At 44.5% G+C, this 16,991-nt stretch overlaps 2 protein-coding genes across 2 annotated transcripts in view; one reads left to right on the top strand and one right to left on the bottom strand.

Moving 5' to 3' along the window:
* The window catches only part of ripk4 (receptor-interacting serine-threonine kinase 4), a 32,990-nt gene extending 29,326 nt beyond the window's left edge, over positions 1–3,664 (bottom strand). The window contains exon 1 of the mRNA XM_084320216.1: positions 3,381–3,664. Coding sequence (XP_084176342.1) covers positions 3,381–3,568 — 188 coding nt within the window. The 5' untranslated portion in view covers positions 3,569–3,664. The remainder of the gene's footprint in view (positions 1–3,380) is intronic.
* A 4,423-nt stretch (positions 3,665–8,087) lies between these two features.
* On the top strand, positions 8,088–8,870 carry LOC311233513 (40S small subunit processome assembly factor 1-like; the record flags this gene model as incomplete). Its single annotated transcript, XM_084320480.1, has 1 exon — positions 8,088–8,870. The coding sequence occupies one exon, from the start codon at positions 8,088–8,090 to the stop codon at positions 8,841–8,843; it is 756 nt and encodes a 251-aa protein (XP_084176606.1). The 3' UTR covers positions 8,844–8,870.
* Between the last annotated feature and the right edge of the window lie 8,121 nt (positions 8,871–16,991).

The raw sequence follows: 16,991 nt of genomic DNA, 5'->3' as shown, positions 1-16,991 counted from the left end.
TGCGCCACAAGTTTGGAGGAGGATGTCATGGCCCTTTTAGGGGCAAAGCTGAAATCTTTGCTTCCTGTTAAGGCAATTTTTTTTTTTTTTTACACAAATGTTGTTGTTGTTGTTGGAATGTTGACGATGTGGTAGAGGAAAGAGATATAGAGATATAAGACACCAGACTGTCATAAGTAGTGTCAAGGAAGTCATGACCCTTTAGGGGCAAAGCTGAAATCTTTGCTTCCTGTTAACACTTTGACTGCCGGGAAACGCTGTACAGCGTCATTCCCGGCCATGCTCAAGTTGCCGGAGGACGCTGTACAGCGTCCTTATATCAATATTTCAAAAATCTGCGATCGGATTCATATTTCCCCTCCGCTGGCCTGAGATCCACCAGGAGGACCCACTGAGCTCTCTGGCGGTTCAGGAGCGCCATCTGGTGGCCGATCGGCGCAATCGCCAAACAGGAAGTGCTATGGAGGTTGTGCTGGTCGGCCATATTACTTCCGGGCACTCTGTTTGGCTCCCGGGACTCGATCTCGACACAATAAATAGCGATCGATTGCCAATAACTCGATAAACAACATGATTTGGACATATATACTATTATACAAGCTGGAAATGGACCCGATATTTCTACATACCATAATAAATAAATGACTGTTCCACGCTCATCGCCCAACGGCGCGAGGAGGATACGGTAAGATTCAGCGTTATTTTTGATCGTATTCCATATAAACTGTTATGATGAACATATCACCCACACTAGATGAATGATATAACGCTGCCCACGGAATTATAAACGATCCCCCGCCCATCCGGTCATCATCAGATCATACGTAGATCATTCTAGAAGTACGTCCAATTGAAATTTTTTATATTGCCCCGATTGCCATCAAACTGTATTTCATCATCAATATAATGCATTTGGGGCTATATATCACGTTCTGGAGAAAGCTGCAGAAAGAGATGAAAACATACTTATACATTAGACCATACTTTACTATGAATATGTGAATGAAAAAGTTTAACGTTGCTACACAATGAACAATACATATAGGACTTTGAATGGGCCCTAATAATGGCAATGTAGCAATAGAATTTAAAAAGTTATAGCCCTGCAAAGAAGGGGAATTTCTCCATAGACAAATAGCGCTGGCAATCCACAGTCATTTTCCGGATTTCTGGCCGGCACCCATAGTGTTAAAGGCCATATATATATTTTTTTTTTACACAAATGTTGACGATGTGGTAGAGGAAAGCGATAGAGATATATGACATAAGTAGTGTTAAGAAAGACGACTGCAGCGAAGGGTTCATTAAACCAGTCTGTGAGCCGCATGTCTTGCTTTAAGGTCTCACGTCGCCTGCAGTGATATGAAGGTTAAAAGGAACCTGATCCACTGTATTGTCCATGACACAGAGCCAGTGTGGATAAAGTGCGCCACATTGTATGTGCCGGCTACACAACACGCAGGCTAGCGTTCCCGTGGGCACGATTTTGTCACCCATTAGGAGACATACAGTAACTCAATATGGAAGTAAGGAATGTTACAACGCATCTCCCTTAACCCTTTCACTACCACACTACCAAATGGTTTAAGATTAGATTGTACTTTATTATCATTATATTTGCATACAACGAATTTTGGGACTCAAACTTAAGGTGCAGTAGTGGAATATAAAACCACATGGGTAATAAAAGAGAACCATAAAATACTATACAAGAACCATAAAATACTATACAATAAACAATGTTACAATACAATATACAAAATACCAATCACAGTGTCAGACAGTAGTGGGTGGGTATTGCACTGTGTATATTGCACTTGGGGGGTAGGATGTTGCACAGTGTGGGAGAAGTTAAAGTTTCTTTATTAGTTGTCATAGTAACATACAGAATACTTTTCCATGAAATGCTTTCTGTATGAGCTCCTGGGAGTGTGCTAGATAAAAATATATAAAAAGTATAAGGTGAGTTATTGGTGCATATTAGAGTTCAAGGTGGTGATGGCTCTGGGGAAGAAACCCTTAACCCTTTTACTGTGACAATACGGAAGGATAACCCTTTCACTGCCACACGACAACGGGTTAAAGTAAACTGTTTCACAATCACACTACAGTAACCCTTTCACTACCACACTACAGACGGAACACACACTTGCACTCACACAAACAAACTTGCACGCACACAAACACACACTCGCATTCACACAAACTTGCACGCACAAACACACTTGCATGCACACAAACACTAGCATTCACACAAACTTGCACGCACACAAACACACTTGCACGCACAAACACTCACATTCACACAAACACACTTGCACGCACACACACTCGCATTCACACAAACACTAGCATTCACACAAACTCACACACAGAGCAGCGGTTATGATCAAACAATGTCACAGACTTCCCCATAATTCACAACACACTTTTTTTTTTACTGCAGCACCAAAGAACATGATGCACACAAAGGCACATTACCCTGATCATCAGTAAAGCTACAGCATTCCACAACACTGAGTAATGTCTGGGGGCCCTGAAGAGAAAGACCAGCTTGTTCATTTAATGGATGGATATTTATTTAAATAAAGCCCCAGGGGGCCTGCTGAAGATCACTTCAATGTTTGATTGAAGATAAGATAAGATTTTATTTTATTAGTTGTTTTTGCGTTTGTTTGGAATGTTGTGACAGTGACCCCTAAACCCTGTGGACATGATCTGTTTTTTTTTTTAGTATCACAAACAGTACTGTATTTGCAAATCTGGTATGTCATAAATGTATAGATGTAGCAGTACTGTCTATCTGTATGTCGTGTGTGTCATATGATGAATTGAAAATGGGGTACCCTGATGTAAACAAGACGAAAGTCTCTCTCAGGTCTGCATCCTCTTAACAATTGTATGTATTGAGCTGTACCCATTCTGCAATCTGTTAATAAACTTTTCAATCAATAAAGTGGGATTATTTACACTCCCTACGATAGAGAAAAACAGAATACTCAAAAACAGTTGTCTAATGAATAAACTCTACTCTCGCACTGCGTCTCATGGCTGAGAATGACTCAACACACATCTCACCAGCAGTGGATGACTTTTCACCTCACGAGTCATAAGTAAACTTTCGTCTGTCTGCGGCCATAAAGCCGATCACTGGCTGATAGAGACAGGCTGTGTTGAGACCCTTATTAAACCGTGCACTCACTTTAAAAAACAAAGTACAAACAAAGTAGTACACAAGTGTTTCAACTGTAATCACACTTTGTGAAAGAGAACACCGACTCTTAAAGAACTTGACTGAGGCATCTGCCATATATTCCCACAAATCATTATTGGTGAAGTTCAAGATCAGGTGTGTGTGCGTGCGTGTGTGTGACACTTACTTGTCGTCTACATGAAGGCAGGGGGGGCATTTGATAGCCAGCCATGTTTTCCATTGTACATGCCGCACTTTGTAAACTTGTCCAAAGCCACCCGAGCCTATCTTCTCCCAGTTGCCAAACTCTGAGGAATCAAAGGACCTCAGCAGCCCCATATTCCCAGAAGAAGTGTCGTGTGGAACAACGTCCATATCCGACCTGGGGGGAGTCCTGCAGCCTTGTTGATATCCCCTTCTCTCGTCTTCTCGCTCTCCAACACACTATTGCGAGAACTGAACATCCACACAGCAACCTGCCTCCTGTGTGAGAGCACTTCCTTGTTTTTCTCCACTTCAGTCAGCCTGGCCCCTCCCCTCCTGTTCAGGTGGAAAAGAGGGCCGGGCTTGTTGAGGTGTGACATAAATAAATGTCATGTATGTTGTGTATGTCATAAATGTCACTATGAATTGAAAATGGGGGACCCTGATGTAAACAAGACAAACGTTTTTTCTCTGGTCTGCATCCCCTTAACAATTGTATGTATTGAGCCGTACTGTATTGTACCCATTCTGCAATCTGTTAAATAAAGTTTTCATTCATTCATTCATTCATTCATTCATTCATTCATTCATTCATATCACTTCCTGGGTTTGCCAGACAGTTAATGTTATGAAAATTTGCTTTGCAGCCCTACTACTAGGTGCTTTTTGTTGAGTGTTTGCCTCAAAAGCATTTCCCCACAGAACCCCCCGAAGTGCCATACATTCTCATATTTCCACCCAGAAAAAAAAGCATAATATTCATAATAAGACAGAACTCGAGAAGTAAGGAATGCTGGTGTATCATAAACACACCTTTGTCCCTGCATGACACCCTAAGGACAGCAGGGGAATATTCCATAACATTATATGCAGGATATCTGATATTGGCCAGATGGGGGTTGGAATGTGTGGAGTCATCCTCCTCTCTAAGCACAGATCCATTCATTACGATAGGATCCACTTGTCCGCACCCACAAGCCATGTCATTACTAGTGAATACCACACACTGAAATATGCCGGTGACTTGGCATAGCTGGGATATCAACGCACAACTTGAACAATCGATGTTTGTGTGTGGGGGGTGAGGATCTTGTTCTCAAAAGCACTGAAAGGCACAGGAAGTCCTTCATTCCAACAGCCATCAGACGTTATAATGCTTCAGCTGTGCCTCACTGCATCACTGAGCACAGGGTGACAGTACTATCTTCCTGGACTTTTACTTTTAGACCGACATAGCAACATTTTACACTCACTGTATATTCTGGATATTTTTACTGTATATTTTATATTAGAATGTAACATAGGGCATTTTATATTAGTATATTTTATATTAGAATGTGACATAGGAAATGTATATCCCGGACCATATTTTAGTCTTAGGCTTATTTGTATTCTTATTCATGACTTTTTGTTTTTGTCTACCTAAATGTTTACTGTTTACTGTGAGCGATTTGTAGTGCCAAATTTCCCTCGGGATGAATCAAGTATTTCTATTCTATTCTATTCTATTCTAAAAGGATGTATGAACTTAAATCCCTGATATATTTTGTTCCATTAGCAGTGCATCAAAAAGTGGATTCAAGTATAGCAGGTGAGTGAAATGTGCTAATCATGAGAGCTGTTACAGTTCAGGTTGGTGGCTATTGTTTCAGTTTAAATATGTAAATCACAAAAGACTATTGCCACCACGATACACCCTACCATATCCTATAATGTCATCCAGGCATATTAACCCTTTCAGGTGGGCGATCTCACTTGGCGAAAGTAGAATTTTGTGAACTGGACATTCTAATGGCGACGTCATGATGGCTACCGGCTGTTGAAATCTATGATTTTAGAATTCTAAGATAAAATCTTAGACATTCCAAAAATGCATACACAAAATGGGTCATAGAGAGGAACCTATATACCACTATCCTGGCTCCTGCCAGCACACACAAGTCAGTGTTGGGCCCCTCAGGCTAGTAGTCTACAGACAGACACATAGCACTCATTACCATTAACAACAGATACGGTTGTGAGAGAGGAGAAGGTTTGACACTAGGCCATTTGAGGTGTGGGCCCATATCTTATCTGAAGTGCAAAATCCCCCATACATACGTATGCATTATGGTCGTCACCAGGCCTAGCCCGTCCACTGTGGGGTGTGGTCACACCTCTTGATCACTGGAATGACACAATTGCTTTAATTGACCCATTAATCAAAATCAGTTGTTTTCTTCTGGTAAGTCAGTTTCACCTGGTGATTCTTCTTTATAGGATCAATCATGCTATTGTTTTTTTTTTTTTTTTTAATCCCCTCACAGATATCAGTGACAGTTTGTGCGTATGTGCGTATTGTGGTTGTGGATGGTGTCGACTGTGACACAATGGTAGGCCTACACTACAGACAATCAATATGGAGCAGTCCCAGTCCTCCCACTGCTAGGAGACGCTTTCTCACCACCTAGATAACCTTTCAGACGGCTAAATCCACACCAAGACCAGGCATTAGGCAACAACACCCACTTCCCCTGCCGGGTCTTCAATCAAACAGTTAGAAAAACAGAGTATGTTGCAACATTGCAGCTTAATCAAGGTGCTTGAATCAGTGGGAAAAAAGCTATAAAAACCCCAAACCTCTTTCAGGCTATTATTTTAATAATAGTCTATTATCCCCCCCCCCCACTGTTCCGGTGTTATTGGATTTGTATTACCTCGTAATCGTCTGTGTTCCCGTTCAGTGTCATTGGGCCATCCATCACCTCCCTGAAAGACCCAGTGCTCTGCTTTACCATCCGCCTGGCTACAGCTGAGTCTGTGTGTGGAGGCTCCTTTATTGGCTGGATAAATTCTCCTTTTTTGCTCCCTCCAGACAGTGTGCGTTTTAGAGCTGTCACTAATGATTATTTTGTTATCGATTAATCTGTCGATTCTTTTATCGATTAGTCGATAATCTAAATGATTTATTTACCAGAAAAATCAACAATTGATTCTATTTGCAATTTAATATTTCTAAATGTTTTTATTAGTATCCTCAGGTCACATGGGTAGTTAGTTGCCTCTTTGACACCACCTACTGAATACCCAGAGTAGGAGATGAGCCATGAAGTTTATTTATGTCTAAAAAAAGCTGTGTAGTGTGGATGCCTACTGTACATGAGTAGGGTGAGTAACCTATACATGCCATTACTGCTTTTTATCTATCGACTCATTATAGCTACTTTATTATCTTGAAATAATATAACACCCACACGTTACTATCACATTGTTTATCATTACATACAATGTAGCTAAATGCTGAAAAACAGGGAACAAAGTATAGTATATGTCCATGAATTATTATATGTATTGTGTGTTATCTCTCCACTCCACGCTATTCTCGAAGACACTCTGATGTCACGAGACCGCCGCCATCTTGGTATGGTGGAAAACAAACGGATTTCTATGATCAAATGTATGCGTTGAGCTCCGTTTTTATTACATATTTTATCACATTCTTGTTCATTTCATAACCTTTTCATATAATTTGTTTTGAAAATATTGAGGCCAACATGGCATTTCACTTTTTCGAAAGCCTTTCTGGTGATTATAAGGCGAAAAAAAAGGCATGTAGGCTTTTTGAAGAGAATGGACTAACGTTATATGGTGAAGTAGCTAGCAGCTAACATTTCTCTGCTGTTTACAGCCTCACAGCCAATAAAACTTAATTTACGATATACATATTTGTTCCTTATTCTCACCTGTTATGAAATGGGTTGAGCAAACATACGTATGATTTGACTTGGGGGCCAGGGTCTGCTTTGATCGACTCTCCCGTCTGAGTCTACATCTGCCCTCTTGATAGCTGCCAGCTATCCGTGATGCCTCAACTGGTATTATATAAAACTTTCGATTTGGATTTTTGATTATGTTATTACTAGTGTAGCAGGGTGGATTATCCCTGCTTTATGGGAGTGGATGTACACGGCCACCTGGTAGTGAGAACGCAGCAGAGCTGGGTCCAGCTGGGTCCGGCTGAGTCCCCGACTGTAGGCCAGGAATGTTGAAGTGGAGGTCGAGCAGCGGGAGTGGATGGGGCCTAGGATTCACTAACCTAGGGATGGCAGGGCTCTACAGTGCAACCATATTGCTCGCATATGCCCCTAGAAATATGTGTGTGCGAACCTGAAAAATCAATTACTCGCACGGTCGTGCTTTTTCTTTTTTTTTGCCGATAAATCGTTAAAAAACTACAAGTCCCACATTGCACTCAAGCCAACTCTATCTACCACACTCTTCGGCAGTAGCTCGTCTGCTTCTTCGTTCACAATGTCTCTTCCGCATTAACTAAAAGCTAAGCTATCGCATACTCATTACTAACCCGCTTCGTAAACTGGGTTTATATCTCGCGTGCTTGATGTCCGGAGCTCCAGCTCTGTGCGACCTCTTCCTTCTCTGGAAAACGATGAAGAGGAAGTTCCTCCGTCGGCGCCGCGCCCTGAGCCCATCCTTCTTCACCTGTGTCTCCCTGCCCAACGTCGCCACCAGCTCCCCCTGGCGGTACCTGTATCATGTACCAGTCTGGTGTCACGTGTGTCTCGCTACACGTGGGAGTGGGACGCGAGTTTGTTGTTGTCATTCGTAGATGTGTGCAGTTAGCTACCAGTCTAGCCTAAAGATTTCACGGCGTTCTTTCTGTATCGAAGCTTTGGTTTACATTCATTTAAAAATGAGCGACAAAACCAACGGCAAAGAAGACAATGACAAGTTATTTCTCGATCAAGTTTTGAGCACGCTCTACGATTTCGGTGATAAACAAACAAAGAAGAAATCTAAGAAGAAGCGTAAAAGATGTGAGGAGGAGGAGGAAGAGGAGCATGTTGCTGCTGAAGACAGCAGGACAGAGAGTCTGGGTGTCCAATTCCACCTGGACAATACCAACACACACCACGCTAACCGTGAACAGACAGGTCCATCCCTCCAGCAGAGAGCTCATGTGGAGGTAGTGACGTTCCAGGACCCCACCAAGAGACCAAGGGCCCCGCAAAGAGCAGCCCCTGAGCTGCAGAAGCCCTCACGGATGACTGAGAAAAAGAAAACGGAAGACGCTGAAAGACTCAATTTAGAAAAGGCTCGGCTGGAGGTCCATCGGTTTGGGATAACCGGTTACAAGAAGGAGCAGCAGAGGGTGTTTGAGCAGGAGAGAGCCGTCATGTTGGGAGCCAGGGCTCCTAAGAAGCAGTATGTGAACTACAAGCTCCTCCAGGAGCAGCTGAAGGACAAGAAACAGAAGGCTAAGGTGGAGGCGCAGGAGCTGAAGAAGAAGACGAAGAAGCCAAATAATAAGATCAGGGACGAGAAGAAGAGGTCGTCCTCTGGTCCAGGCTCCGCCCCCTCAGGTCAGGTGGGGCGCTTCAAGAACGGCATGCTTCGCCTCAGCTCCAAGGACGTTAAGGGCATCAAATTAAGGATATCAAAGGATTAAGGATTAAGGTCTGTCTGTCTGTCTAAAAAAAAATAAGGGAAGTAGAACCTTCTGATGGTAGAGCTGATAGAGTTGTGCTCTTCCTGATGACTTGTCGTACAGAACTTGTAAGTCGCTTTGGATAATAGCGTCAGCTAAATGACTAAATGTAAATGTCCCACTATTAAGTGTCAATGTTAGGATAGGGGGGATCAAGAGAGGTCAGCAAGTTAAGTGTCAATGTTAGGATAGGGAGGATCAAGAGCGGTCAGCCAGTTACACAACGTCATCGCGAACACAGAGAATGCAAGGAATTAATGTTAGACACATTGAATTATTGTTAGACATATTCAGGTGTCTACATTTCCCCCTACTTTAAACTTGCAAAGTCCCAATGCAAGTTACACAACCCCCAGTTTAGTAGAGTTACACCAGTGAAACGCACACATGTACACGGTCCTTAGACCAACAGTTTCACACAACTATTCACAATTTGCAAACACTGTTCAACGAACACACTCTTGAGCACATAGTCGTGACGATACCGGGTGGGTAGCCGACCTCTAGTACTCCTCTGTGGCCGGAGTGGTCCGACTCCTCCCATTTCAGACCCCGTGTCTGAATCGTCCGTTCCCACCGACAGGTCGTCGGCAGCGGCCTCGTCCTCCTGAGCTACAGGCTGGTCGTCCGCATCGCCCTCCTCGCCTCCATCTTCGCCGTCCTCTCCTGATGAGTCCGACTCCACCTCTCCTCCCGCGTCGGGCACGACCTCAGCGACGACCCAAGGGGACCTAGGTGGGTTACATGCTCTGGGACACGGGCTCCACGTCTGTCTCGGAAGAGCTCTGTGAACGTGTAGGAGTCCTCTGGGGGACCCACGCACGCCCTTCCCGGTCGGAATTGGAAAAGGTACAGGGCTTGAGCTGGTCCGTGTCCTGGATCACCTCCTACTAATTCATGGATGTGGACTAGGCAGCGTGCCAGACTGTGCCAGACAACGTTGCCAGACAGCGTGAGGGCAGTGGAGACAAGCATCAAGGATGGCACAACCGGCTCAGGTGAAGAAACCGGGAATCTGCTCTACCTCCCGAGCCACTGTCGCTCCATGGTGTCTTCGACCTGCCTTGCCACTGAGCTTATCCCTCAGCAGAAGGGGTTTAATGGCGTTAAATGTCAAAGAACATGATTCTCACCATGTGTTCAGTCTCGTCCTGGTGAGAGTAAGCCCTGTAGAGCAGGTAGATGTCTAGCCCCTTCTGTGACTGCGATGTGCAAGCTGGGTAACTTTGAAATTCATATCTGATATATTTCGGACCCACCCCGAGCTTATAAGCAGTGCTTGGTGGTCCAAATTAGCCTGCGAGCTATGGAGCTGCGAGTGACTGCGGATTCAAAAGCCCCTGGCTTGCACATCGCAGTCACGGAAGGGGCTAGTAGATGTCCACAATGTGAGTCTCATAGCCTATGTAATGAAGACCACTCTCGATGGTCTTCATTATGTGGGGAGGGTATGCCATCAATCTAAAGTCATTAACAATGCAGGTAGTTGGCATTGGACTTTTTTTTTTTGACACATGATTTGAGCTCTATCTCCTCACCCGGTCACAGTGATGCACAGGCTGGGGAAAAGGGGCCGGTGGCGGGCTTGTTGTGTTCAGTAGGTTCAGAAGCAGGGGTGTAAAATACTTGAGTAATTGTACTTCGTTACAGTACTTGTTTTTGGGGATTTGTACTTTACTCAAGTATTATTAGGTTTGTATACTTGTACTTTTACTCAATTACATTTCAGAAAAAAAAAACATACTTTTTACTCGTTACATTTAAAATGCAGACCTACAAAGTACAAATCTCGCAGGTCCAACCATTTTAATTAGTATATTTGTTTCTCTGGCCGAACTAACTTTTAATGTTATTAATCCTGCGGCCGCACTTTATTTACATTTGCATTTAAATGTAAATGTATTTAAAAACAGCCAATCAAATCCCCATCAATGGAAAATTAACCCCCCTATACCCATGCTGATTGGTCCTTGTGCAAGACTAGAAAGCGGGGATCTTTGATTAAACACCTGCTATCAGAAGAATAGACAGTCAGAGTGACAAGCTACAGAAGATGGCCACAAACTATAGTACGAGTGATGAAGAGGACGAAACGGAACATTTCATTGCCCTGGAAAAAAATTTAGTTTTCACTTTTACTTTTTAGTAGACCTGTACATTTAAAAGTAGAAACTTTTTTACTTTTACTCAAGTGTGTTTTTAGCCAGATACTCTGACTTTTACGTGAGTACGATTTTGAGACAGTACACATACTTTCACTTAAGTATAATTTCTGGGTACTTTTTACACCCCTGGTTCAGAAACAGGGGGGGTGGCTTCAGGAGTCAAAAGGGCAGCATGTAGGGTGTCAGGGAGAGGTCACAGTGGGCTTGTCCCAAAGAGTTAGATAAAATACCTGTCCAGCAGAAGGGATCGTGTGGAGAGAGGATGTGTGGGGGATCATAGAGCTGGGAATAGGAGGTGGTTGGCCAGGGGTCCCATTGTCAGACCTGTTGAGAAACAGGTTCAACTCGTTTGCTGTCTCCAGGCCTGTTGACTAACTATATCCAGTAATTTTCCTCATCCCTCTCCATTCCTCTATCCAGGGTTCCCACAGACATTGCAATATGAAATTCAAGGACTTTCAAGTACTTTTCCAAGCACTATTTTTCATTTTAAAATGTATTTTTTTTTCTTTTTTCCCCCGAATCCAATATTTATGACTTTTCCCACAATTAGTTACACTTTAAATAAAAAAAATTAATTTTTTGATGCAGAACAATTTGATCATGGATGAACAAAACTTTCAATGTGAATGGTTGATTTGAATTTCAAGACCCTTTAACACATTGGGCGCCAGAGGTCGCTGTGGGTGTATGGCTGTGTGTGCCAGAGCTGTAATGAACGGGGGTACATGCCAGTGTTTGCAGTGCTAAAACTATATTAAATATTATAACTATGGATCTAATAATATAGTCGATTGTCATTGAGTTACTTCTGGTCAAGATGCAAAAAACAGATAATTTTTTCATCAATACATTCCCGTTTTATACCGTGGTGAATATGAGTATAGTTTTAGAGTAATTCTGTGTAATCCCAGGAAACGCCGCTAAACAGCGTTTTATTGCATTTCATTAGGAAGCGTGCCATTCCTCGCTTGGATCAACAATCAATCTGAAATCAACGCTAGATTATCGGTATTATGTTTCATCATGCATGCATGAAAGGGTGGGGGGGGGGGGGTTATGCTTCGATCGTCACCAATGGCATACGTTGTGGAACAACGTTACAGGACACACACGGATCACAATGGATGCCTGCTCGGATCAACGCAAGATTGATAACATATAGCACTTACCTTGACTAGGATGTACTGCAAAAAGAATAATCCAATTATCTGATCGCCATTCCAAGTATTGATCTCGATCGTGTTGCCAAGATAATCCATGAAATGACATGAATCCACGGTGCTTGATTCTCCCCAATCCATGTGTTATCCATTGCTACTGCCCGAGTAGGAAAACCTGGACTGGATTTGTTAGATCAACATACAGGCTGAGCCAGAGTGAATCCAAGGATGTGCAATAGCGGCCGCAAGGCGTTAGGCGGCGGTATTGGACGTTTGCGATCTCAGACCCATTCAGGACAGCCTGCACAGGCTGCCCCGATGAATTATCAATGGAAATAGCGAATAAAAGACATAACGATCCAGAAACTGAAAGTGTTAAGCACCTTGTTAAAAAATTGTCTGTTTTTCAAGGAATTCCAGGCCTTGACTTTTTTTTGGTCAAAAATCAAGCACTTTAAGGACCTTGTGCGAACCCTGTCTCTCACACTGCGCTCTGAAGCGTGCTCTCATCCCTATGAAGCATGCTCTCATCCCTCTGAAGCGTGCTCTCATCCCTATGAAGCATGCTCTCATCCCTCTGAAGCATGCTCTCATCCCTTTCACACACTGCGCTCTGAAGCGTGCTCTCATCCCTCTGAAGCATGCTCTCATCCCTCTGACACTGCGCTCTGAAGCGTGCTCTCATCCCTCTGACACTGCGCTCTGAAGCGTGCTCTCATCCCTCTCTCACACTGCGCTCTGAAGCGCACTCTAATCCCTCTCTCTCACTGCACTCTGAAGCGTGCTCTAATCCCTCTCTCTCACTGCACTCTAAAGGGTGCTCTCATCCCTCTCACACTGCGCTCTAAAGGGTGCTCTCATCCCTCTGAAGTGTGCTCTCATCCCTCTCACACTGCGCTCTGAAGCGTGCTCTTATCCCTCTCCATACTTCTCACACTGCGCTCTAAAGGGTGCTCTCATCCCTCTAAGGGTGCTCTCATCCCTCTCTCCGCAGGTGTTCTTTCCCTCCTTTAATTTGCTCCTCGGATTCCAATGAACACCCTCGAGTTCCTCCCCGTCCCTCTACTCCCGAAGGCCACATTCTTGTTGAGGAGCAACTTTATGTCCTTGGAAATCTAGGGTTTGTTTTAAGATAAGATATACATTTATTGATCTCCTTGGGGAAATTCGGGATTTATTTATTTTTAACCTTTATTTACCCAGGGTAACTTGCTGAGCACAGATGACCCTGCTTTACATTTCAACAAGACATCGTGATGTCCGAAAATAAATAAAAGCCATACAAACACTGCAAATGACTGAATAAATAAGAACTAAACTCAATCGTGCGGATATAACTATAGTGGAATAGAATGGACATATCTACATTCTGCTCTCAGCACACCCCATTCCTTTCATGTAGGCTATATATTTAATAATATATATTATAAATCTATAGTTTATTAGCAAAGACGCACTAACATACGTTTGAATCTAATCTAATGAATCAGTCGCAAATCACTTTTGTGCTACCTGTTGAATATGGGGGTCAGCACGACCCAGGTGCAATGCTTAGCCTCTCCCTTCCACCACCTCTCCACGCGCTCAGGAATCTGACTATCGTAGGTTTCCTCTTACAAGGTTATTTACGAGGAAACTTATGAGAATGTTAGTGAATGAGGTCCAATATCCTCCTCGCCATATTGATCAAGGAACACGTCAGTTGATTCAAAACAGGCCTGCCGAGCCTCCATGGAATCCTACGACCGTCAGTCCTGGTGCTGATGAGCATTTTTATTTTAATTTTTTTAATCTATTTTTCTCCCCATTTTTCAATTTTTCTCCCGTCCCCAATTTCGTATTGTCCAATTCTACCCTCCCCTGTCTTGAACGTTGTTAGACCATGCCTCCCACAAGCCGGCTGCAATGTGGACGAAGCCTTGCATCACGTGTCCCCTCCGGTACTCGAGGAGGCAGCCGTCGCATCTTTTCACCTGCACAGCGCGATCTCTCAGCGGCGAGGGTCTGCGTGGGAGGGACACGCCGACCTCGTCGCTTCCTGATTCTACTGCGCAGGCGCACCAACCGACCTGTAGGAGTCGCTGTCCACAACGTCCGATCCCCACCCACCAGCTTCCCACCCCCTAATACTGCCAATTGTATTAGTATTGTTACGACCCTGGCTCATGGGTACGCAACCTATGTGTAATCAACACCAAAACCCTGTGCTCTAACTCAAAAATGCTACTAAACCAAGGAACTACTTATATAACTATAAACTAATGTACTGGTAACCCAACGGACAAGGACTGTAAGAACCTGACAGCTCTTTCACTAGGCACAGACCGTGCATGTGTGTTTCTGGGTCTGCCTTTGAAGCTCCCCAGCAGGTAACCAATCAGCACTAATTGGCTAATTGGCAGCCCTCACCTGCCTGCCCTGGTGAAACAGGAGTGACCAGGCCTCTAGTACATAACACCTCCCCCACCAAACTGGTTGCCCAAGAGGCAACCACTACACAACAACCCATAAACAAAACAAAAAACAACTGTGACCCCTTAGTTGTCAGGGCCTCTACCACCACAGCGATAACGGGTACCACAAACACCGGTACTATGATCGTGAGAGGGCGTCTGCTAGCACGTTGTCCCTCCCACGAATGTGGCGAATATCCAAGTTATACGCCTGGAGGAACAAACTCCATCGCATCAAACGATGATTCGAATTCACCATGCTGCGAAGAAAAACCAAAGGGTTATGGTCTGTATACACAACAAGGGGTAAACTGGAGGATCCCACGTAAACATCAAAATGGTTCAAGGCAAGAACCAAAGCGAGCGCCTCCTTCTCTATAGTAGAGTAGTGCAGTTGATGCCTGTCAAACTTTTTAGAAAAGTAGCACACTGGGTGCTCCACCTCTAATGCATCCTCTTGCAGGAGGACGGCTCCAGCACCGAGGTCACTAGCATCCACTGCCAACTTGAATGGCAGTTGAAAATCGGGAGCTGACAGAACGGGAGCGCTAATCAGAATACCCTTGATGCTCTCAAAAGACTGTTGACAAGTCTCAGTCCACACGAAAGGTACCTTAGGACTGAGCAGATTGGTCAAAGGGGCAACAACAGAAGCAAAGTTCCTACAGAAACTCCTATAGTACCCTGCCATACCTAGGAAGCGCTTTAACTCCCGCCTGGTGATGGGAGCAGGGAAGCCCACTATAGCCTCCACCTTAGCTGTAACGGGGCACACATGCCCACGTCCAACCACCTTACCCAGGTAGGTAACCGTGGCCTGTCCAAATTCACATTTCGCAAGGTTAACTGTCAAGTTAGCATCACCCAACCGCTTGAACACTTCGGCCAGATGCTCCACATGTTGTGACCAAGAGGAACTGTGGATAACCAGGTCATCCAGATATGCCTCACAGAACGCTACCCCGCCCAGGACCTTGTTCACTAGCCGCTGAAACGTCGCTGGGGCATTTCGCATGCCAAAGGCCATCACTGTATACTGGCAGAAACTCTCTGGTGTGACAAAAGCGGATATCTCACGTGCTCGCGGAGTAAGCGGAACCTGCCAGTATCCCTTTAGCAAATCCAATTTACTTACAAAGGCTGCTGAACCCACCCGATCGATACAGTCGTCCATCCGAGGCAGAGGGTACGAGTCCGGCTTGGTTACTGTATTAACTTTACGGAAATCAGTACAGAACCGATGAGTGCAGTCTGGCTTATCAACAAGCAGGCAGGGGGAGCTCCACGCACTAGAACTGGGCTCCGCAATGCCATGTCTCAGCATATAGTCTACTTCCTTACTCAAGATCCTTCGTTTTTCCGGATTCACCCTATAGGCATGTTGCTTAATTGGTCCTGCACTACCAACATCAATGTCATGCTCGAGTACATTAGTACGACTAGGGACATCAGAAAACAAACGTGTATGCTGTCTAAGTAGGCGCACCACATCCGTACGCTCAGGAAGTGGTAAGTACGACAGGTGTGAGTCCAAGTCACCTAGTATCTGGGTGTTTGGCAACCGGCCCTGAGAAATCTCCTTCGACACAGAACAGTCGGCTACAATAGGAGATGCAGAAACTGTTAGCTTGACCCTGACTGGTCAATCTGAGCCCTATCATTGTACGCCTTCAACATATTGACGTGACATAATCTACTCTTGCGCCTGCGGTCGGGAGTTTTAATCAAGTAGTCGACCTCACCAACTTTGCGCTCAATGGAGTATGGCCCACTGTATTTAGCCTGTAATGCAGACCCAAGAATAGGCGAGAGAACCAACACCTTGTCTCCCGGTGAGAACACCCTATGTCGGGCCCGCCTATCATACCACACCTTCATTTTTCCTTGGGCTACCTTTAGGTTCTCTTTCGCTAGTTCACATGCTCTACTAAGCTTAAGCCTGAAGTCACACACATAGTCCAACAAATTAGTAGAGGAAGGAGTCTGGTCAGCCAACCACTTTTCCTTCAGCAGTTTCAAAGGACCCCTCACTGTGTGGCCGAACACCAGCTCAGCCGGGCTGAATCCAAGAGACTCCTGGGTTACCTCCCTAGCAGCAAACAGAAGCAAAGGGATTCCATCATCCCAGTCTTTGTCGAACTCCGTACAATATGCCCGCAGCATTGTTTTGATAGTCTGGTGAAATCTCTCCAGCGCCCCCTGGGACTCTGGATGATAGGCAGAGGAAGGGCAATGTTGGATAGACAACTGCTGGAGGACCTGAGCAAAGAGACGGGACATGAAGTTAGACCCTTGATCTGATTGAATGACCTTTGGTAGGCCAAAAGT

The sequence above is a fragment of the Notolepis coatsorum genome (genome assembly GCF_963971535.1).
Source record: "Notolepis coatsorum genome assembly, chromosome: 8".
Lineage (NCBI taxonomy): Eukaryota > Metazoa > Chordata > Actinopteri > Aulopiformes > Paralepididae > Notolepis > Notolepis coatsorum.
This window is presented reverse-complemented; position numbering and strand designations above follow the sequence as displayed.